This window comes from Pseudophryne corroboree, chromosome 5 (genome assembly GCF_028390025.1).
Source record: "Pseudophryne corroboree isolate aPseCor3 chromosome 5, aPseCor3.hap2, whole genome shotgun sequence".
Lineage (NCBI taxonomy): Eukaryota > Metazoa > Chordata > Amphibia > Anura > Myobatrachidae > Pseudophryne > Pseudophryne corroboree.
In genome coordinates, this window is record NC_086448.1 from 693,432,776 (window position 1) to 693,456,440 (window position 23,665).

A 23,665-nucleotide genomic window follows, 5' to 3' on the forward strand; every position below is an offset into this window, starting at 1 on the left:
CACCGCAAGAGTGATACAAGTAAAGAGTTAAATAGGTAGGAGCAACTACTGCTGCATGTGTGAATAATGTGAAGAGTGAAAAAGAATGGTGTGAAAGTGTTACAATCCTGCAGGGTTATTAATGAGAAACACCCATTTCCTGTCCTGAAGCCTTGCAGGGAAATTGTGCTGGCTGACTGCCGATATAGGACAGTAGCTTTACATAATGAGAATGCTGATTTATATACAGGAATGAAAGCTATACCTTAAACACACCTTAAATACACTTTACCATGGAGCCGCTGCGGCCGCTATACTTAATACACAGTCTACGTTCTTCTTACGCTGTTAGCGTAAAGAGTCCCGTACTGCGTACAAAGTACACACAGCGTCCCGTACTGCGTACAAAGTACACACAGCACGTACACACCCAATGAGTACACTTTAAACCTTATGCAGCAATGCAGTGCGATGCTATTACACTTTAAACCTTAGCAGGGAAAGAAAGACACGACACCAGTCTGTAGTTAAACCACTGGGTTCCGACACCACAGCATATTATTGCTGAAAGGGGGTTACAATATAAACAATACAATACAACAGAATAATGGCTACATACAATGATACATACGTGATTGGATTCGCCGCGCTACCCGGTCCGGTCCTCGGTCATCTAATAGATAACTTTGTGAGTCTTGTGTCTGACCAGGCCTGCTGCAGGCTCTCTTTATACAATTCATCCAAAACATAACACAATGGATACTGTAATCTCTTTGTCCATTGGACACAGGGATGGTCATTTACAGTACAGGAGAGGTCATAGGTCGGTTTGAATAGGTAGGCGATTTCGGTTCCAACTGCTCTTGTGGGTGGTCTCCTCTGGATTCCCGCCGCATACATAATGTACAGTAAATACAGTTTTTATCTTTATTCTGCTCCTGCACATAACTATCCGCAGGAACATGCGATCTTCCTCAAACCAACACCGGAATGTTACCCTTAAAATACCCTACAGCTGGATACCAAACACCACCTTATAACCTTGTTCTGTCCCCTCCTATCCTGTAAAGGTGAATCCCTTTGTTCTGTTACCATTTAAACTGCTGTTACTTTCTGATGTGGTGCAGGGAGACTGTGTACATTGTGCACTATTTGGATAAAATATGTAATGTGTTTTGACAGCTTTCCATGCATTCACAAACTCTACCGTAATACTCATACCACGCGCTAAAGCGCAGGACCGCGGGAGCGACCATACGTAAATTGTGGATATGCGCATGCACGGCAGAACAAGTACACGCGCGGAGGCCATCTGTGTGTAGTTTGTATGTACTGCAATATTTTTCGACTTTGACAGTCCACCCTTTGGCAGTCACCAATAACTGCCACTATCTAATCACTAAACAAAAAAATATCTATACAATATCTACAGAAGCTTTGATGATCGGGGAGAGTTGTATGTGGGAAATGTATGACCTAGTGGGATAGTAAAAAGCATGTATGTATGAATCCATGTCTGAGGGGCATGTATCATCGTGCCGCATATGTTCTAAATAATCTTTGAGGTACTGCGAAGTATACATTAAATCCTTCTCATCCCGTACTAAGGGTCTGTAAATGCGCCAACAAACACTACTGAGCTCTTTTCGGATTCTTGTTCCAACAAATGGGGTGCACATTTAGTTGATGATACATGGAGGGGGAACATATGTGAGTGCTAGTATATGTGGATATCACCTGTCGGCTATGTGTGCTGTTAACTGGAGATTGCAGAGATGAAGATAAGACACATATCTAAAATACATTCACATAAACATTTTGGGTAGGGCTGATGTCTTTTCCGGATGGATGTATCTGGGCAGAGGGGGAAACAAAAGAAAAACGGGTGAAAGAAACAGGCCATGAAATTCATTTGCAATCCTTATCATAACACTGTCTCTATGGATGGGTCATAAATTAAATCTGCTGCTATAACAGCGCCCTCACTCCTTAGACTCATCAACTTTGTGCCGTGCTTGCGCCGCGTCAGAATTCGAACACACCTAAATATCGAACCAATAATTATGACGACTCCCAGGATACAAAGGAGAAACTTCCCTACACTCATAATAAAATTTTTAGCCCATTCTCCTAAACCTGAGAACCAATTTCGTGGGTTCAGCTATGAGACCCAGCCGGTCAGTTCATTACTCACAGTCGCTAAGGTAAGGTTGTGCTTCCTCCTGAACTCCCACTTCAACTGCAAGATATCGTCCATCTTTTGATCGATGATCTCCGTGGGGTCGTCAGTACTGTTCGTAATATACGTACAGCACTTCACACCATATTAAGTTGCCAGAGTAACAAAGTACCCACCCATCACGGCTGTGAAATAATTAAGGACCATCCTGTGCTGAATCAGTTCCTACTTGTAAGCTTGTAACTCCCTTCCCGTATACCTGAAGGTTTCGTCCTACATCTCAGTGATATTATCTATCAAGTTCGCTAGTGCATGCATATACCTATAATTTATCATTCCTCTGTCAGTACGGGTGATGTCTAATGCGAGAAAGAATTGAATCCCGGTGGATTCGTGGATCAAATCAAAGGCTGCGTGATCTGTCCTATCTATGAGGTGTCTCTTGATGATGTGTTCATAGTGAGTATGAGTATAAGGAGCCTGAGCACTGCGGTGAACGTCTTTCATCTTATCATGGGTTATGGTCATGACCTCTGGCAGTACTCTTCCAATATAACACAATCCTTCTGAGCTCGGGGCAAGCCACTTGTACGCCTTCCTCCCACATATGAAATAGGCATCATCTGGGAGAACATAGGGGACAAAATATAACTTCACCATATTACAAATTTTCCAAGTAAAGAAACCAATCCCTAGTTCTCCCATCTACTCAGTACAAGTAACGGGCTGGATGATATGAGCACAATACCCTGGTGATACTTTTCCAACCCACATGGCCTTGCTTCCATGAGTATACCTATACCGAAAATACCTCCCACTGTTGGTTATTTGGCGTACAAGTTCAGAGTCTATGGGTATCCTAACAGCTCTGTGTGAAAAGGTCATTGTCTGGTTATTCCACGTCACTTCCCAATTTCCCGGTTTTCGGTAATTGGAAATATTAAAACACAATAAGGACCTGTCTACATGATACTGGTGGAGCTTCAAACTAGGGGACCTAGGATATTGAATTTCTTGTCCACCGGTCTCCCACCCCGTAATTCGAGTACCTCATCTATTGCTAAAGGGTACGGTACTAATCCTGACTTGCTCTGACCTTGAGGTACCTGTGAGCACACCCAGCATTCTGTCTGGTTTAAGACCTTACCCACTAGTGAGTGGTAATCACTCAACGGATGACGGTCCATGTCGATATTAAGGTTGGATTGACATCTCTGGATGCACCAATCCTCAACTATATTCTCACAATTCCTACAAATACAATATTCATCAGACAATAACCCCTCACAGTGCCTCCGAGCTCCCTGACTACCAGAGCGCTTACTGATGCCAGCCTTTACTAAAGTGATGCGCTGATCCTGAGATCCTACAAATTCATACTTGCCATCAGAACCCATTCCAGATCCCTGCTCGACCTCTCTGGGACCCTCACCAAAACAAACTGTCCTTATCAAAACCAGAATTACTAACAGAACCCGAAACTCAGTCTCTTGTGATCGATCCATTTCGTTAGGGGAAAGGAGGAAAATAAGAAGGAGAAAAGAAAGGAAAAATGCAGGGGGGGTGAAAAAAGAAAGTGGTACGACAACCGTTCTAGCTCTTGTTACTCTCTGTGCTCAGATGCCTTTCAACAGTCCTGCCTCTCAACTTTCCCGGCACAGACACTGCAGTTATACAAGATTCTCTACACTCTGCTCTTTGTCACGAGTTCTCTCCGGATCAGCGACCTTCTTGCAGTGGGACGAGTGGATCCACGTCTCTTTTTCGGCGACCTTCAATGCTGTTGTGCTGGTTAACAAGACTTGATATGGTCCTTCCCACCTGTCTATGAGGCAACCTGAGCGTAAGAAATTTCAACTCATCACATAATCCCCAGGTTCAATGTCATGACAATTACTGTTCGGTAGGTCAGGAATCACCAGCTTTAAATTTCTTTGTTGATTTCTCAGCTGCTGGCTCATCCCAACCAAATATTTCACAGTCACTTCATTATTACATTTCAAATCATCCTGGGGGTCTATCATTACATAAGGTTGTCGACCAAAAAGGATTTCAAAGGGTGATAGGTTAAGGGGAGACCTGGGAGTGGTTCTGATACTGTACAACACTAGTGGCAAAGCTTCTGGCCACGACAATCCAGTTTCAGCCATTAATTTGCTCAGCTTGTTCTTAATAGTGCTATTCACTCTCTCCACCTTTGCACTCGCCTGTGGACGGTACGGAGTATGCAGCTTGCTATTAATTCCCATCAGCTTGCACATGACCTGAAAGACTTCACCTGTAAAATGGGTACCCCTATCACTTTGAATTATTCTAGGGATACCATATCTACACAGAAATTCCTGCCCAATTTTCTTTGCAGTGAACGTAGCAGTATTTGTGGCAGCAGGGAACGCTTCTACCCAGTTGGAAAATACATCAATACAAACTAACACATATTTTAAATTCCTACAGGGTGGTAACTGTATGAAATCGGTTTGTATTACCTGAAAAGGTCCGTCTGTTGGAGGGATATGGGATGGTTCTGTTGGTATTGACTTTCCAATATTCTTCCTCAAGCAAGTAAAACATGTCATTGCTCTCTTACCTGCATGAGAAGAGAATCTTGGCGCACACCAGTAGGCTCTCACCAGTTTACACATACCCTCTTTACCCAGATGAGTCAGACCGTGTGCCGCCTCAGCTAAGCTTGGAAGATATGCTCTGCGGGCTACTGGCTTACCGTGTCCACCTGTCCAAAGTCCTGAGGACTCCTGTCCATACCCCTTTGACCTCCAGACTGCCTTTTCCTGTAAAGAACACAAATCTTGCATTTTAATGCGTTTAACTGTTGTGTTTTATCAGTTGTGTGAAGTAAACCGTCTGTGGAAAGCGAAAAGAGAGGGGAAATAATAAAAAGAAAATTTGTCAGATTTGCGTTCACCATCAGGCTGTCACACCATCATGCATATCGGTGTCTATGCACAGTCTCCCTTCACCAGTATTCTCATTCTCCACCCTTTGTGCATGACCAGGCACACTGCATAAATACTGGTGTCCTTGTGTCCTTATGCTGGTGAGATATACTGGATTTGGGCAGAGCTCTGAAAGACCGAGTAGGCATGTGGCGTTTGAACTGTAATCCTGTCGGTGAACGTAAGAGATGAAGAGGAAACTTTGAAGACAAATCTCATAGAATTTAGTAACAGATAAGTTTGTAGAGGCAAACATTTTTCTTTACAAAATTTGACATCTGGATTGGGCACTACGGGGGAATGATTCTCTACTCGGTCTGTTCCCCTAAAAAAAATTCTATGTGTGTTATATCTCTACTGGGACTATCCCAGCCATCAATGCAGTGTCCTGTCCATTCTAAGTTCATAGGGAACCCGGTATCTTTGAGATAATTTCCTCTACCTGTGATGGACATGCATCTAAAACAGTGAAATGCAACATTAGTCTTTGTGGGTATCCAACATACTTTGTGCTCCCTGGGCTGGAGCACATTATATGTATACCATCTCTAACAAAACTTCTGTTAAGTTAATTAGAGGTCACTTCTGCTAGAGAGAGAGGCAAAAGTTTAGAGGCCTCCTCCTAACCCCAGCAAGTTCTGTCAAAAGGGTAAAGTTGCATTTATTCTGTTCTTCCCATTAACCGAATCTGTGTCGTCTTATATGGCTCGTGATTCCTTACTATATGTCCCTTGATCCCGTCTATGTGTTTAATAACGTGGCTTGTTTTCTCTGTCTAGGGGTCTATCTTGACTATGTGTTCTACTATACGTACAATCTCTGGCAAAATGCCCTTCCTTCCTACAAGTGTAACATATCCTAGGTCTTTTCTTACTATCCGGGTTTTGGGGTTTAGGCTGATGAGACTTTGGTGTAAGAGCCTGTATACTTTCAATCCTCAGCCTCTCCTCCTGTTGTTTTCTACGCCTAACAATATTCTTGTGGTGTTCAATTGCGCACTCTCTAAGACAAGCTACTGTGACCCCTCTCCAATTAGGCAAAGATGTTTATACCCTGTCCCTTACTGTCTTATTGAGTCCGTCCATTAGCACAGAGACAGCCACCTCCCTGTAATTCGCATCGTTCCCTGTATCTGATACCCCAATATATCTGTCCATTATTTGCAGGGCCCGATGGAAATATTCAGATGTCATTTCATTTTCCCTCTGTTTTATGGAGAAAATTCTTCTCCACTTAACAGTTGTGGGGAAATACAACTCTAGTTGCATGTTAATTTGCTCTAAGTTCTCCTGATTGTGTTTGTCAGTCATATGACTATCCGACTCTAATCTACAATCAGTGATACATTTTTGGGTGTCAATATTAGGGGGTAGGCACGCTTTCAGAAATATCCGCCAGTGTTTGTTTGTCGGTTCATACGCATTACCCAGGTCTCTGATAAATTTCTGACATCTGGCTAAATGCTTCCGAGGGTCGGGGAATTCTGAAATGATTGACCGCAGCTCATCTCTGGGCCACGGGCAATATATTGCATTATTCCTGGTGAGGACTACTCCCTGACTATCGGTTCCCCCATTGGGAGTTACTATTTCCAAGACAGGGTGTAATTCTACCATTCCGTTTCTAATCTGTTTACTGTGAGGTGTTGTTGTCTCTGTGCAATGAACTGTCTCACACTTACCGGTAGCTGTGACCTCGCCAATTCTTTCATTGGGGAATATTGTTACTGCTCTTCCTGGTTGGACAGGCCCCACCTGAGTTCCCTGCAAGGTGACTGCTTGGAGGAGAGCTGCAATTTGGCTGGATCCTTCATCTTCTTGTGACCTATAACCTTGAAAAGACTTCAAAACAGGATACATCTTGCAAAAATTAGGGTTAATACATTGTTTTTGCATACTACTATCATTTACCGATATACCATTGACTGTAGCCATCTCTTCCCCTTCGACCTCTGTCAACAATGGTGTGTTTGTGTTCTCATTCCCGCTAGGTTTTGAACCTGTTTTGCGAATTTGTTCCCTTTGCATATCCCCCTCTTGCTGCCATAAAATTAAACAATCATTATGTCTAATCCTTTGTTTTCTGGATTTAAGAAGACATATTTTACTGCTTATATTCTGCAGTACCTCTGGTTCAAAGCTGTCCACCCTAGGGTATGGTACCCTATCTTGTTAGTCATACATACCCATTCATTGCAAAAAGCCTCCGTGTGTGAACCATACTTTTCACACATAATAAACCTTGCTGACCCTCTCGGTCGCAAATCTGACCTTCTCGGTCCCACTTCTTCAGCCTGAACCCTAGCTACTAAACGCCCACTGCTTGTGCAATTGGATCCCATCGCTGACTTTTTGCCAATAAACGCAATCCCCAATGCACACCGCAGATAAACGGTGAAAGACACCTAGCGCTTTCACTCGCTCACGCCCACGTTGGCCAGTACTACCATACACTGTCGATAGCGAAGGCAATGTACCCAACCTAGGGCCCTATCTGACCTATATTTACTGGAAGTTTTTAGGAATAACTTACCCTTTCCAGTAAAGTATCGGTCGTTGGAGATTTTTTACTGAGAGACCAGCGAAAAAACCCTATGCACTTTATTATACACAAATCACGCTTGCGTATGCTCTATACAGCGCTAATGATACCGCGATTTTACGCAAAAGCTCGTAAAAAGGATATCATGTTGCGCTATCTATCGCACCCACAAACGCGCGGTCCAATCGCACAGCATATAGGTACTTGTTACTTATCTGCCGTACGACCACGGGTTCGTTGTACAAACTGCGACCCTCAGCCCGGAGCGTAATACCGAAAAAACCTTTTTACTTCAATACTTCGCAATACAATGCACTATCACGCTCCTCTACAAATCACCTCACGATTTGCGTATTTCAATCTATATTAACGTGAGTCAGCCGCCTCACGCCACCAAGCCTCTACTTACTTGATGTACCACGGGACCCGATTTCCGGAGTTCAATATGTTCACTCTTACATTCGCTCACTCACATATACTTTGTTTTTCTGTACAGAAAATTTGGATTCATTCAGGTTGGCAGCTTTACCCCCAGAGGCAATTTAAATAAAATTATTTATACTAAATTTTGTTTTTATACTAAAAATTTTTTAGAAACCGGGTAGTTTTGTGATATTGTAGCGTGGCTACTGTCCCACCTTTAAACTAAACGAACTGTTGTGTAATTTGTACTTAGCGCCCGTACTCTTATGCAATTTGCGTAAACACTCAACTGTGCGTGTCTCTTACGCCGCGTGTTCAGTTCCGTACTTTGTCCGAGACACGTGTACAAAACCGTACGTCCGCAATAGCACAAATCATACAACTCTATAAATGTGAGCAATAAAACTACTATTGCCCACTAAACACAACACAGTTTCTTTCTGTATAAACCTTTACAACTAGGCCAGACTGTTTGTGCTTTACGCTTACTTCCTTAAATATTTATTTTAGTTTTAACTATATAGCAACAAATATCTCCAGTTTCACACAGGTCTAAATGAATCTAGCAATCTAAGTGTTATGGCAACAATGTGAGGGTATACAAAGAGTATGGGAGCTGTGTACGCTTTTGGTGCCAAAAAGAATTCACAGATTTTTAAATAGCTTTTTTCCTGTTTACCTTACGGGTTCTACCAGCATCTCTACAAACCATACAGAGCAGACGCCATCTAATCAGCAAATAAGTAGGGTTTTCAGTGTATCCATCGTCCAGGAAAAGGATACGTAGGATACTTTCTGTCCACCCTTTTGCTGATAGATTAAGTCTGCTGTGACCTGTTAGGCTGTGAGTATGTGGAAAACCGGACGGAGCCCCCAATTGAGAATGCTGATTTATATACAGGAATGAAAGCTATACCTTAAACACACCTTAAATACACTTTACCATGGAGCCGCTGCAGCCGCTATACTTAATACACACTCTGGGGTATATGCAATTGCGGGCGAATCGCGTCATTTTTTTCGTCCGTTTAAAATTCGCCCGCACTCGCCAGCCGCAGCCCTGCCGCCGGGACCATGAATTCACCATATGCAATGCAAAACGGATTCGACACACCCCCTGGCGGATAACGGCCAATCGGCGATTAGTGGGCGTCCTGAATTCGACTTCCCGCTGAAAGCATCCCTTTATTAGGGCTTGTTTGCTGCGTGCTCTGCAGCCATTTTGTGAACCTGCAGAGAGGTGTGAGGAGGTGCAGAGCTAGCAAATTGGTTGTTTGCTGTGGTATCGTTTGGACACCCCAGCAGGCTTTATTCCAGGACAGACAGGAGGATATCTGTTACCACGGAGGAGAGCCATTTTAGGAGCTTTTACTACATTTGTAGGTAAGTACCACATGTGGGTCTGGTGTTGCATGTATGTGTTTGTGTAGTGGGGGTTGCCATGAGGTGTACATGGGGTGTTTGTGTATGTGTGCAGGTATGTGTATAGCTCCTGCTTGTGTTGTTGCATTTTTCTGGGGAGATTTGTGTTTTGGGGTAGTTTTTCACGTTTTTTTTTTTCTTAAAATTACTTTTTGGGTCTTCCTTTAGCATTGGTGTACCTCCTGAGTGTGCTGGGATGCTTTCTGGCCAGTTTGGGGTGATTTGGAGCAAGTTTGGTCGGCCATCTGGCCGACATGTGCTGTCAACTGTTTGGCAAACATGTGTTTTCCCTCCTAATTTAGCTGTGGTGTACCTCCTGAGTGTGCTGGGATGCTTTCTGGCCAGTTTGGGGTGATTTGGAGCAAGTTTCTGTCTCACATGTGGCCGACATGGGGTGTCGGCTGTCTGCCAAACATGTGTTTTCCCTCCTAATTTAGCTGTGATGTACCTCCTGAGTGTGCTGGGATGCTTTCTGGCCAGTTTGGGGTGATTTGGAGCAAGTTTGGTCGGCCATCTGGCCGACATGTGCTGTCGACTGTTTGGCAAACATGTGTTTTCCCTCCTAATTTAGCTGTGGTGTACCTCCTGAGTGTGCTGGGATGCTTTCTGGCCAGTTTGGGGTGATTTGGAGCAAGTTTGGTCGGCCATCTGGCCGACATGTGCTGTCGACTGTTTGGCAAACATGTGTTTTCCCTCCTAATTTAGCTGTGGTGTACCTCCTGAGTGTGCTGGGATGCTTCCTGGCCAGTTTGGGGTGATTTGGAGCAAGTTTGGTCGGCCATCTGGCCGACATGTGCTGTCGGCTGTTTGGCAAACATGTGTTTTCCCTCCTAATTTAGCTGTGGTGTACCTCCTGAGTGTGCTGGGATACTTTCTGGCCAGTTTGGGGTGATTTGGAGCAAGTTTGGTCGGCCATGCGGCCGACATGTGCTGTCAGCTGTTTGGCAAACATGTGTTTTCCCTCCTAATTTAGCTGTGGTGTACCTCCTGAGTGTGCTGGGATGCTTTCTGGCCAGTTTGGGGTGATTTGGAGCAAGTTTCTGTCTCACATGTGGCCGACATGGGTTGTCGGCTGTCTGCCAAACATGTGTTTTCCCTCCTAATTTAGCTGTGATGTACCTCCTGAGTGTGCTGGGATGCTTTCTGGCCAGTTTGGGGTGATTTGGAGCAAGTTTGGTCAGCCATCTGGCCAACATGTGCTGTCGACTGTTTGGCAAACATGTGTTTTCCCTCCTAATTTAGCTGTGGTGTACCTCCTGAGTGTGCTGGGATGCTTTCTGGCCAGTTTGGGGTGATTTGGAGCAAGTTTGGTCGGCCATCTGGCCGACATGTGCTGTCGACTGTTTGGCAAACATGTGTTTTCCCTCCTAATTTAGCTGTGGTGTACCTCCTGAGTGTGCTGGGATACTTTCTGGCCAGTTTGGGGTGATTTGGAGCAAGTTTGGTCGGCCATGCGGCCGACATGTGCTGTCAACTGTTTGGCAAACGTGTTTTCCCTCCTAATTTAGCTGTGGTGTACCTCCTGAGTGTGCTGGGATGCTTTCTGGCCAGTTTGGGGTGATTTGGAGCAAGTTTCTGTCTCACATGTGGCCGACATGGGGTGTCGGCTGTCTGCCAAACATGTGTTTTCCCTCCTAATTTAGCTGTGGTGTACCTCCTGAGTGTGCTGGGATGCTTTCTGGCCAGTTTGGGGTGATTTGGAGCAAGTTTGGTCGGCCATCTGGCCGACATGTGCTGTCGACTGTTTGGCAAACATGTGTTTTCCCTCCTAATTTAGCTGTGGTGTACCTCCTGAGTGTGCTGGGATGCTTTCTGGCCAGTTTGGGGTGATTTGGAGCAAGTTTGGTCGGCCATGCGGCCGACGTGATGTTGGTTGTTTGCCAAACATGTTTTTTCCATCCAGCCATTTTGTGTGTCAGGCATTTTGTGTGTCAGCCATTTTGTGTGTCAGCCACTTTGTGTGTGTCAGCCATTTTGTGTGTGTCAGCCATTTTGTGTGTCAGCCATTTTGTGTGTGTCAGCCATTTTGTGTGTGTCAGCCATTTTGTGTATCAGCCATTTTGTGTGTGTCAGCCACTTTGTGTGTGTCAGCCATTTTGTGTGTGTCAGCCATTTTGTGTGTTTTGGTCCTGCTTGAGAACTGGGGTCCCAGCAACATGATGTGATTGCATTTAATTATGTAATGTGTTAAATTTGAGATATATATATATAATTTTTTTTTTTAATTATTTTAAAACAGATATGTCCAAGGACAAGCAGACCCGATCCGCCCCTTCTCCCACCCCCTCGGATCTATCCCTGCATAGCAACGAGGAGTGGGAGCTGACCCAGGAGGGGGATACGACCGACCAGGCATGTAGTGACCAGCCGCGGTCGTCAAGGGCCCATGAGAAGACTAAGAAAAAGCCTAGTGGAAAGGTACTGACAACACCTGCAGACACAAATAGCATCCAACTTTACCCACTCTAGTTTGCGCACTGCCATGCACACCTACAGGTATATGTGCGCAATGCCAGGGATACTGACACTCACAGGTACATACCGATCTTATTAAATGCATGTTATTTTTCTTTTTTTTTCAATCCCTAAAGGCAAGAAGCCAGCCAGAGGAGCAGTCGGAGGAGGAAGCCTCTGGTGAAGATGCAGGACCGAAAAAGCCGCGTGGACCCAGATACACTGAGGCGGAAAACTGTACCCTAGTGGATGGCGTCGACAGGTCCTACGACATTCTGTATGGACCAAGGGCACAGACCACAGCAGCTAGGACAAAGAGAAGCATCTGGGATTCCATCGCGAGCCAAGTCACTGCAGTATCTGGAAACCGCCGGAGCACCAGAAACTGCATGAAGCAGTACAGTGATTGCTGCAGACAGACCAAAAAGAAGATGGGGATTCAGCGCCGACATGAGACAGCTACGGGAGGTGGCCCGGCTCTCAATCTGAAGTGGCTACCCTGGGAGAATGTTATTAGAAGGCGCATGAACCCTGCCATGGTCGAAGGAGTTCGCGGAGGTGTGGACTCCAGCCGTCCTGCTGGCTTTCCCCAGGAGGAAGAACCGCCCAGAAGACGGAAGAAGGCGGGAGATAAGCCGTCCAAAAGGAGGCCTGATGGTAAGAATACATTCACATGAGCTGTACTTCCCTTTAAAATTTTTGTATGTGCTAATGTGTTTTTTTTTGTTTTTCAGACAGGCCTGCCCAGAGGACATCACCTGCGCGCAGGACATCGCCAGCGCACGGACCATCACCTGTGCAGCAGGCATCGGCAGCAGCGCGCGGACCATCACCTGCGCCGCAAGCATCAGGAGCGCGCATATCGTCACCTGTGCGCCACAGTTCGTCTTCGCGCAGTTTGTCACCTGTGCACCAGACGACGTCAGCGCGCAGACTATCACCTGTGCGCCAGACATCAGCGCACAGAACTTCACCTGTGCGCCAGACACCGTCGGCGACCACACCACAAGATGGGCGCCAAACTACAGCTCCTGCGCGCAGGCCATCACCAGATCGTCGTCTCTCCAGGAGCTCTGGGACTGTGACTGAAGAGCCTCAAGACACAACCCTTGTGGACCCATCACCCGATCTGTTTGAGTCTACAGGGTTAACAGACGAGACTTTTCTTGGGTTTGAGGACGGCCGTGCAGACGTATCCAGCCAGACCCTTGAAAAGTCTTCCGAAACGAGGACAAGTGAAGCTCCTGGAGCAGCGGCATCACAGGATGGAGAAGGTTTGTATTTATTTTGTGTGTGTGGGGGGGGGGGGGGGTCAGCAGTTGTGTATAGTTTATTAACTTTCATTAAAAAAAATATTTTGCAAACAGTGGTGCCACGGACCAGCAGCGGACTAGCGTCGGGGATTGGTTCATACTTCAGGCCGGATCTCCTCCTACAGGATTCGTCAGAGGATGACGAGGTGGAAGTGCAGGAGGCTGCAGTTGCTACATCCCTGTGTGAGTAAATTGAATTGTGAGCCTTCAAACAAATGTGTGATGAATGTGTATAATATTTTCTAATTTTCTTTTCAGCTGCCCAAATGCAAGTGGTGGCAGACGTCCAGGAAGGGCAGAATCCCTCAACTGTTCAGAGGGTTCACACACTGGCATCGGAGATTACTACCCGCCAGGATACATACACAAATGTCGTGGGAGGCAGACTGGACAACATTGAGAGGACAATGGAGAAAATGTCAAACAGTCTGCTTGAAATGCAGAAGACTCTTTCCGACAGCACGGCCACAATACTACAGGTCAGAATGCAAGATCATAGGGAGACTATGGACGTCCTTCACATTCTGGCCGAATCCATGGGCCGGCTCGTGGAGAACACAACATGTCTGGCACACAGCAATACCAACATGTCGGAGAGCCATCGACAATCCTCATCCAGCCAACAGCTCATCGCAACCACACTGCAGATGATCTATGACAAGCTCCCAGAACCAGCTCATCAACACGCTGGTGATCCACCATTTCCGCCGTCACAAGCCACAAGGACGCCTCGTACCCTTCCGCAAGTACCATCCCAGTACAGACAGTCACAGATGTACCAGGGATATACAGGGATGTACCCCACCCACCAGATGCCTCCACCACCGGCCGCCACATCTACAGCCGCATGGGCACAGAGGCCCAGTCAACGTACTACCATGCCTCCTAGGACATCGACACCCCACACTCAGGAGGAACACCAGGATCTGGACAGACTTCCACCATAAGCCCGGTCGTATTGTTTTATTTACTTCATATATGTTTTTCATGTATCCCTTTCTTCCCCTCCCATTAGTTTTTTTTTTTTTCTTACTATTGTTTTTTCTTTGTTGGGCTTCCCCACCCGTGACCGGGTACTACCAAGGAGCTTTGTGTAGGCATACATGCGCGGGCATGTATGCGGGCGCGTGTGGTAACGGATGAAAGCTCCTTGTGGCTACATGTATGATGGGCCAAAGAGCAATTCTGATACCACTCTTTTACCCAAAAAATCCTTTTTGTAATGGTGTACAATAGGCTTTCACTGTTGTGTGAATTTACTATTCACTAGTGTGTGTTTTTGGCTTATTCATAGGATTGGGTGGAAAATTGAAGTGGACGGCATAAGTTCGTGTTGTGCGTACCAAGGTGAGTAGAGCAATGTTTCAATGTATATATTCTAGAAACTTTGGACCGCCTGCCTTTGTGGAACCACACAGCCCAGCAATGGGTCATGCTGGGCTGTGTGGTTCCACAAATGTTAGCGTGTCAAAGTGCTGACCACTGACACCACTATTTCACTTTGGACCGCCTGCCTTTGTGGAACCACACAGCCCAGCAATGGGTCATGCTGGGCTGTGTGGTTCCACAAATGTTAGCGTGTCAAAGTGCTGACCACTGACACCACTATTTCACTTTGGACCGCCTGCCTTTGTGGAACCACACAGCACAGCAATGGGTCATGCTGGGCTGTGTGGTTCCACAAATGTTAGCGTGTCAAAGTGCTGACCACTGACACCACTATTTCACTTTGGACCGCCTGCCTTTGTGGAACCACACAGCCCAGCAATGGGTCAAGCTGGGCTGTGTGGTTCCACAAATTTTCTTGGAAAAGAAATGAACATGAATTTAGTGTCTTTACTTTAATATATATTTTTTTTTCTTTTCCCCACAGATATCTATATACACAAGAAAAGAATGTAAAGAAGAACAAACTACTTTTTTGTTTTAATTAACTTTCAAACTTTATTTAAAAAAACCCTTTTTTTCTTTAATAAATTTTTAAAAATAGAAGTTTCCTGTGGTTTTTATTAAAATTTGAAATGCAGTTGGATTGTACATAAGTAGGTCGCCCATGGAACATCAGGGGAAATGTCGTGTCTCTTCTTCACATCCACGCCACTTGGGAAGGATACACCGCCAGACCTGTGGAAGAGAGCAGTATGAGCTTCCAGATATGGGTAATAGTGTCACCCTGGGACTGAAGAAAAGAGGTACAGTGGGCCCAAATGCAACCCTCCGGCACTTGCGTCACTACACATCCAAACATTCCCTGACAAGCATTGGTGTATCAGGGAATGTTTGGATGTGCAATCTTGCAAATGCCGGAGGGCTGCACTTTGGACATGCTGGGGTGATTTGGGACAAGGGAGTTTTGGACAATACATCTCACCTGAGTGGGTTGTCTGCTACATGGCGGAGGGTCAGGTCCACATCACAAGTAGGTCGCCCATGGTAGAGTTGGATAAAAGGGTCAAATGTTTGCGGTAACCCAACAACAGGATAAAACAGGGAGGAACGAACTGTACAAACATGGCCTGGGGATGTACATCAACAGGATGTAAAACTCTGAAATACATAAATAAAGAGTTTTTTTTAAAATATTACAATGTCAGTTTACACGATAATACAAATGTTATAAGTATACTCACAGGCAACTGAAAAAAATTTTTGGATCAATGTCCGCCGGGAATCATCTCCTTCGTCCATACCCACCGGTAGAGCAGAAGACCGGTTCCCGCGTCGGAAAGCACTGCGACGAAGAGTCACCGGCAAACGGTTTGCGACACATATGTTGTGTAAAATACAACATGCATTTACCATGCCGCAAACCTTCGCCGGTGAGTACAAAAGAGCACCGCCGGAAGTGTCTAAACATCGAAACCGGCTTTTAAGTACACCGAAGGCACGCTCAATTATTTACCTCGATGCAATGTGTGTCTCTTGGTAACGTTTTTCTGCTCTACCAACAGGATTAGACAATGGGGTCAAGAGCCACGGTTTGTTTGGATAACCCGCATCGCCTATAGAAAAAAAAAAAAAAATGTTAGGTACTTGTAAAAAAAAAAAAAAATTAATAAAATAATAATAAAAAAAAATACATACCTAACAGCCAGCCACCAGGCATGTTTCCTGTTTCGAACTTGTCAAACAGCGATGACTGGCTTAGGATGAAGGAGTCGTGAGATGATCCAGGAAATCCCACAAAAATGTTCAAAAATCTCATGTTTACATCACAGACCGCCTGTACATTCAGGGAATGGAAATGTTTTCGGTTCCGAAAACATTCCTCCGAATTCCGTGGCGGTCTGATCTGCACGTGGGTACAGTCAATCGCGCCCAGCACATTGGGAAATTTGTATTTGTTGAAAAAGCCTAATTTGATCTCACGACATTCGCTGTCCGTCTCTGGAAATGTGATGTACTGGATCGTCAATTTGCGGAAAGCCCTAATGACCTGGGTTATACAGCGCGACAGTGTCGACTGTGAAAAACCGCATGTTTGAGACAGTGTAGGCTGGAATGTGCCTGACGCCAAAAAATGTAACGTCGCCAGCAGTTTCTGGAAACCGCTGACTGCACGATTTGTCCGTGCCCGAGGTTCCAGGTCGGCCTCCAACAGAGTGTACAGCGAATATATGTCGCGAGTCGATAAGCGATAATTTTGTATCACCTCGAACTCGCAGAGATCCTCCAGTTCACGCCTAGTGCGATACTGGCGTGGACGTGGAAATGAAACCCGCAATACTGGCTCACCCAATGCAGACATTCCCTGAACTGGATCCTGATGTTCAGCAGCACTTTCTTCCTCCATGCTTGCAGCCAGCATGAACATCACAATCTGGTCAGAGAAAGGCTCCACCATTGTAGTCAGTACAAAAATAGGAATGTATTTTAAAACGCAGGAATTTTCCTAAAAAAAACGATTCCACAAGAGAGCTGACTGATGGCTCTTTCTCCCTGTAGTCTCAAACCAGAGAGTGAGGAGATAGGAGGGGCTTTGCAGAAGTGTATCCTGGGTAAAACTGTGGAATCATGGGTAAATTTCCCTCACCACAGAGTGAAGAAAAAAAAATCTTTTTAAAAATCAATTAAATAATACTTGTGAAGCAAATAAAGACAAACCAAGTAGATAATCCTTTCAAATATAAATAGATATGCTATTAGCAATCCTCAAATATTAAAAAAAATCATGTACTAAAAATTTTTTATTAGATCCCGCCAGGCAACTGAGGCGGACTGAAATTGTCGAATTTGCTGTCGAAAAGCACTGTTGTCGAATTTCCAAACTTGAATTGAATATGCTTTTGTCGAATTGCAGCATTTGTACCATTGCAGAAAAGTCGAATTTGATAAAAGTCGAATTTCCAAAAGTCGAATTTTGAATGTCCGGTTTTTGTTGAATAAGTACTGTATTGCATTGTCGATTTTTTTTTTTTTGGCGAAAAAGTCCCGGAATTCGACAATTTCTGGAATTCGACCGCAATTGCATATACCCCTCTATGTACTTCTTACGCTGTTAGCGTAAAGAGTCCCGTACTGCGTATGGACTTTGCGTACAAATGCCGAGCTGACGGTACAAAGTACACACAGCACGTACACACCCAATAAATACACTTTAAACCTTATGCAGCAATGCAGTGCGATGCTATTACACTTTAAACCTTAGCAGGGAAAAAAAGACACGACACCAGTCTGTAGTTAAACCACTAGGTTCCGACACCACAGCGTATTATTGCTGAAAGGGGGTTACAATATAAACAATACAATTCAACAGAATAATGGCTACATACAATGGTACATACGTGATTGGATTCGCCACGCTACCCGGTCCGGTCCTCGGTCATCTAATAGATAACTTTGTGAGTCTTGTGTCTGACCAGGCCTGCTGCAGGCTCTCTTTATACAATTCATCCAAAACATAACACAATGGATACTGTAATCTCTTTGTCCATTGGACACAGGGATGGTCATTTACAGTACAGGAGAGGTCATAGGTCGGTTTGAATAGGTAGGCGATGTCTGTTCCAACTGCTCTTGTAGGTGGTCTCCTCTGGATTCCCGCCGCATACATAATGTACAGTAAATACAGTTTTTATCTATATTCTGCTCCTGCACATAACTATCCGCAGGAACATGCGATCTTCCTCAAACCAACACCGGAATGTTACCCTTAAAATACCCTACAGCTGGATACCAAACACCACCTTATAACCTTGTTCTGTCCCCTCCTATCCTGTAAAGGTGAATCCCTTTGTTCTGTTACCATTTAAACTGCTGTTACTTTCTGATGTGGTGCAGGGAGACTATGTGTACATTGTGCACTATTTGGATTAAATATGTAATGTGTTTTGACAGCTTTCCATGCGTTCACAAACTCTACCGTAAATACTCATACCACGCGCTAATGCGCAGGACCGCGGGATCGACCATACGCAAATTGCGGATATGCGCACGCACGGCAGAACAAGTACACGCGCGGAGGCCATCTGTGTGTAGTTTGTACGTAATGTATGTACTGCAATATTTTTCGACTTTGACAATAAAGGACAGTCACCCAGCCACATACAGCAGAGCACATCATTAACCACTAATATCAGAAATAAACAAATGCAGCAAATTAAATATTTATTTCTGAAAAATATTTGTATAATAATATGTTTAATAAATAATACCAATGGGTTCATGTACAGTAAAAACTCAGTTGACGTTTTTGATGAATAACATTTTTTTTGTAAATATTGCTCTTATGTTGCGCAAAATATTTTAGTTTATAATCATCCATAGATTATAACGTTACATGTACATAATCCACCCATAGTAAAAATCAATAGCATGCAATATTAATGCTAAAAGATAAGGATTTGGGGCAGTGGTTCCCAAACTGGGTGCTGTGCCACACTGAGGTGCCACTTGGTACTTGCAGGTGTGCCACAGGTTGGTAGTCCAGGATCAAATCAAATCAAATTATTTAAGGTCAATGTGAAAAAACAGTGGTGGTGGCTGGCACTTATAAACTGTAAGGACAAACAGAAGTGCAGCCCTGTCTACCACAACATAACTGAAACCAAGGGTGACCGGTAATTTTTTTCTTAATTTCTTTCTTATGGGCAAATGTATTATAGCATCACGGATCGTGCCACTATAACACTTCCTGCCTCGCATCATTACTAAGGCGAAGCTAGGAGGGACATCGATAATATGTACTAACATCTTGTCTGCCGTAGCGGCAATGTCCCCCGAGCACACAGCGCTTCAGCTCAGTGCTGGAGAGCTGTGCCTCCCTGTCCTGGCCGGCTCCTATACGCATGTGCGGGATCTCGCTACTGACACGAGATCCTCAACGCACTCCGGAGCCGGCACCCGCCACAGCCAGGGACAGCTTTGTCACTGCTGTGGTGAATGGGCATCGCCACCTGCAGCTGTTGAAATCGACAACTGCAGGACGCTGACCGTTCATACATTGCCCCCGCTTATCGGCCTGCTATCTTTAAGATACAGTAGCAGCGCCAATAAGGACAGCACCCCTGTCACTCTGCAGACACGCTGCCTTCATACATGGGGGAGAAGCGGTATAGCGGAACAAAGTGCGCTGATTCTGCTTCTCCCCCATATCTCCTCTTCATACATTTACCCCTCAATAAGACATAAGAAACTCTTGGCCTAAAGAAGCCTTGAAAAGAATACTGATACTCTACGGTGCCGTGAGTTTGGGAACCACTGACTTAGAGTTTCCTCACCTAAACTTTGGCAACTACAAACCTGTGAAAAAGGGAAAAGAGTTTGCTGAAATACGTCATAATGTCAGGACATGGGTGGGGCTTGTGTCATGGCTATGAACTGACACAGGGATATAAGTGGGGGGGGTGTAACGGATCGCCGGAGGTGCAATGGATCGCCAGAGGTGCAGGATGCCGGCCCATCTCTGACTTTTTTTAAAAAGGGGCAATCACTTACAAGTCATAGTTTTGCCTTGTAAGCGATTGTCCCTTTAAAAAAAAAAAAAAAAACAGAGATTGGCCGGCATCCCACACCTCCGTTGATCTCAGACTCCATTACACCCCGGCGAAGGGAATGGACATGACTACAGTATAATGAAAAGCCACCAGTGCAGTGCTGGTTTAGAAGGGGGGGTGTATCAAAGTGCAGTTTTCCAAACCAGAAACTAAAATGCATCTTTTTGTGCAGTATCTCATTGGCGAGTTTGTCCCGAACACGTCTTTTGAGTATGATACCTATATATGGGAGCTTGTTCGCACAAAGTAGCCACAAAAATAATTTTAGATACAAACTTTAACTATAGCATGCAGACGCCGCCAGGGCACAGATAGTACAGTCATCATCACTAAGTAAACCAGAGAATGGGGAAGCACAACATTCTGCCTCTAAAAGACATATCTTAGAGATGCATGTGATACCCCTTTCACACCGCAGCTTGTACCCGGTAATTTGCAGTTTTTACTGGCTTCCTAAACGGTTCGAGCTGCGATGTGAAAGGGTCACCTTCAATTTACCGTTTACAAAATACCGGTATTTTGAAACGGTAAAAAAGTAGGGTCCTACCCGTTTCAGACCCGTTTCATTGTGCAGTGTGAAAGGGTCTGAAACGGTATTTGCAAGCCCCAGAAGATGATAGGCTGTCTCCATGTGTGATCTCACCAGGCAGAAGCAGGAAATAAACATTTAAAATGACAACCACTGTTTTGTATGGGTGAAACAGGTTCAGTGTGAAAGGTACCAAAACGGTAATATACTGGTTACAACATGCGATGTGAAGGGGGTTTAACTGCTCAGACCCGTTTTAAGAACCGTTTAAAGAACCGTTTCAAAAGCAGGTTTTGCGATGTGAAAGCAACATGAGTTAATATAATAACACTTTCAGATTGTTCTAGAGCACTTGCATCTGCATTCTTTTTGAAAAGATTAATAAATACATTTGGTCGATTGTTTTAAAATCACATAATAAATACCTTAGCTCAAGCATTTATACTGAGCTAAAATTAACGATTTTTTTGAGCAAGTAATGATTACTTCATAGACTTAATTATGTGCTTTCTACAAGATCGTATTAATTAGTAAAACACTTGTGTTGTGACACTGGCTGAGGAGACAGTGCTGTCAGTAATCATTTATGCACTTCAATCAATTTGGAACCGTCTCTGTTGCAGTGGTATAACACAGGCTATCAGTATAGATGATTTAGTGATTACAGTTTTGATTATTATGGTCTTTCTTGTTTGGGATATTTTTGTTGCTACTATAAATTTCACAAACCAATAATGTATTTAAAGCAGGCATGTCCAAACTGCGGCCCTCCAGCTGTTGAGAAACTACACATCCCAGCATGCCCCGACACAGCTTTAGCATTCTCTGACAGCAATACTGTGTCAGGGCATGCTGGGATATGTAGTTTCTCAACAGCTGGAGGGCCGCAGTTTGGACATGTCTGATTAATTAATATAACTGATGTATAAAGAATTTCCATATTTATTCTATATACAGTATGTCATTATGCTGCAGTCTGTACTCATATTTTTAAATTGTTTACTTAACTGGTGCAGTTTTCAGGTGTAGATTCATTTATCATTGAGGGCTGGATTCAGTTAGATGCGATAAATTTACTGCGTCGGGAAAAGGGTAGTAGCCTTGTGCTTTAACACCTGCGGCTACTCAGTTACAGCCACTTTAACTCGCGCAGTAAATTACCCAGTGTCGTGTGTTAACCAAGAATCCAGGATGGGTTCCCGGATCTATGGGTTAACAGCTTTGTGGCACCCACGATCGGGGCATTGAATGCAGATTTCTGTTCTGCCTCACTCAAACAGCGAGTTGACATGGGCTGTTGCAGGCTGTAATTGATCAGCCCTGGCAGATCAATTATTACGCAGTAATAAGCAGCAGCTAAATGAATCCAGCTTAGTCACTTTAGTGTTAAGATTACATCTCAATGACTTTTAATATGCATAGCTCATCTTATAAACAGTATAAGAAGCGGTATATTATACTGATAGCAATTCAATATTTGGCACACACCATTAGCCCTATTTTTGTGTGTTATCTGGTTTTCCTATTGCCCTTGTGAATAACATATGCCTCCAGCAAGCACAATTTTTGCAGGGCATTCCAGATTTCTGTGTACTACCGAATGGGGATACCGGCTCCAGCCAAATGGTTTCTAATATCTGTGTTATCCTTATTCCCCAGTCCCAACTACCTCTGGAACCGGAAGTGAAACCACAGGGATTGCCATCTTTGATTATGAAGAACTTAAAGCTAAAACAGGTATGTTTTCCATCCTTTATTGAAAGGGAAACTTATGCTATTATTCTGTATTTTCTATTTTTCCTCGGCTTTTCACTTTTGCCGTATTCCTATGACTCTATCACTAATTTAAGTTTATTCCTACTGTAGTTGCAGCCGGTTACTGATTGCTGATTTAGGATTAAGGCATGTTTGCATTTCCTGAGGGGAGATGCAAGTAGCCCCTGAGGAGGGTGGGAAAGGGTGATTGCATCATTAAAGCTTCCCAGCATGCAATTTGTGGCATCATGCACAGCGGACGGGACTATGATCATGTTATTCATTGAGAAACAAAACTTCAAATCTAGAATTTGTTTTCTAAAACTAAAGTTTGTCTGTAAAGAATAGTGAACTTTTGAAGAAACTGTGTAACATTCAGCCAATCCAGCAAGCCTTTATACAGTACATGTGTAACACTGTGTGGTTTCTTAGGTATTGCATCTAGAGCCATTAAGCCTACCCTAGGTCTTATTGATCCGGAGCACACGTTACACATGCCAGAGAGAGTGGTGGCCAATAGTGGATTTGATGTATTGTGGTGAGTAAATAAGTTTATATCACTGTCACCGTTATTGTGCTGTTTACTGAGAGTGAGATTACAGGTAATATTTTTCCACAGCCATTCACTTGAGTCCTACACAGCAATCCCTTATAATATGCGCAGCCCCTGCCCTACCAACCCAATCAACCGCCCAGCTTACCAGGGAAGCAACCCCATCAGTGATGTCTGGGCCAAACATGCCTTGAGGATTGTGTCTAAGTACTTGAAACGGTGGGTTTACCTTTACTTTTACATGTTAAAACAATTATGAATTAATCAATCTAATATATTCAGATAAAACTCCATTTAGCATATATTTTCTCAGGTAAATGGACGTTACTGACAGCCAGAGGTGATAGATTTGAAAATGAATCTTCTTCCTGTATGATAATATGGAGTTTAAAGTATGCTCCAACCGTATCCTCTACCCCGTTCTGACAAGATGCAGTAGATGCATCAGCTACTGTGTCTCCCCCTGCTCCAGTCCCAGTCATGTAGCAAATGTGCACAAATTGTGATTACTGTATCCATCTAGGATTACCACGGGCAGTATCAGGATGGAGATAATCCCCTATCCGAC

At 44.3% G+C, this 23,665-nt stretch overlaps 2 protein-coding genes across 8 annotated transcripts in view; both read left to right on the forward strand.

Moving 5' to 3' along the window:
- Positions 1-23,665, forward strand: part of ADHFE1 (alcohol dehydrogenase iron containing 1) — a 203,361-nt gene that overhangs the window by 115,639 nt on the left and 64,057 nt on the right. For all 7 annotated transcript variants that reach the window (XM_063923832.1, XM_063923831.1, XM_063923836.1 and 4 more), the window contains 3 exons: positions 22,449-22,526; positions 22,977-23,082; positions 23,164-23,316. In XM_063923832.1, coding sequence (XP_063779902.1) covers positions 22,449-22,526; positions 22,977-23,082; positions 23,164-23,316 — 337 coding nt within the window. The remainder of the gene's footprint in view (positions 1-22,448; positions 22,527-22,976; positions 23,083-23,163; positions 23,317-23,665) is intronic.
- Positions 12,692-15,224, forward strand: LOC134929340 (uncharacterized). Its single transcript, XM_063925009.1, has 4 exons — positions 12,692-13,226; positions 13,320-13,448; positions 13,524-14,612; positions 15,139-15,224. Exon 3 carries the CDS (start codon positions 13,532-13,534, stop codon positions 14,210-14,212), a length of 681 nt encoding a protein of 226 aa, XP_063781079.1. The 5' UTR covers positions 12,692-13,226; positions 13,320-13,448; positions 13,524-13,531; the 3' UTR covers positions 14,213-14,612; positions 15,139-15,224.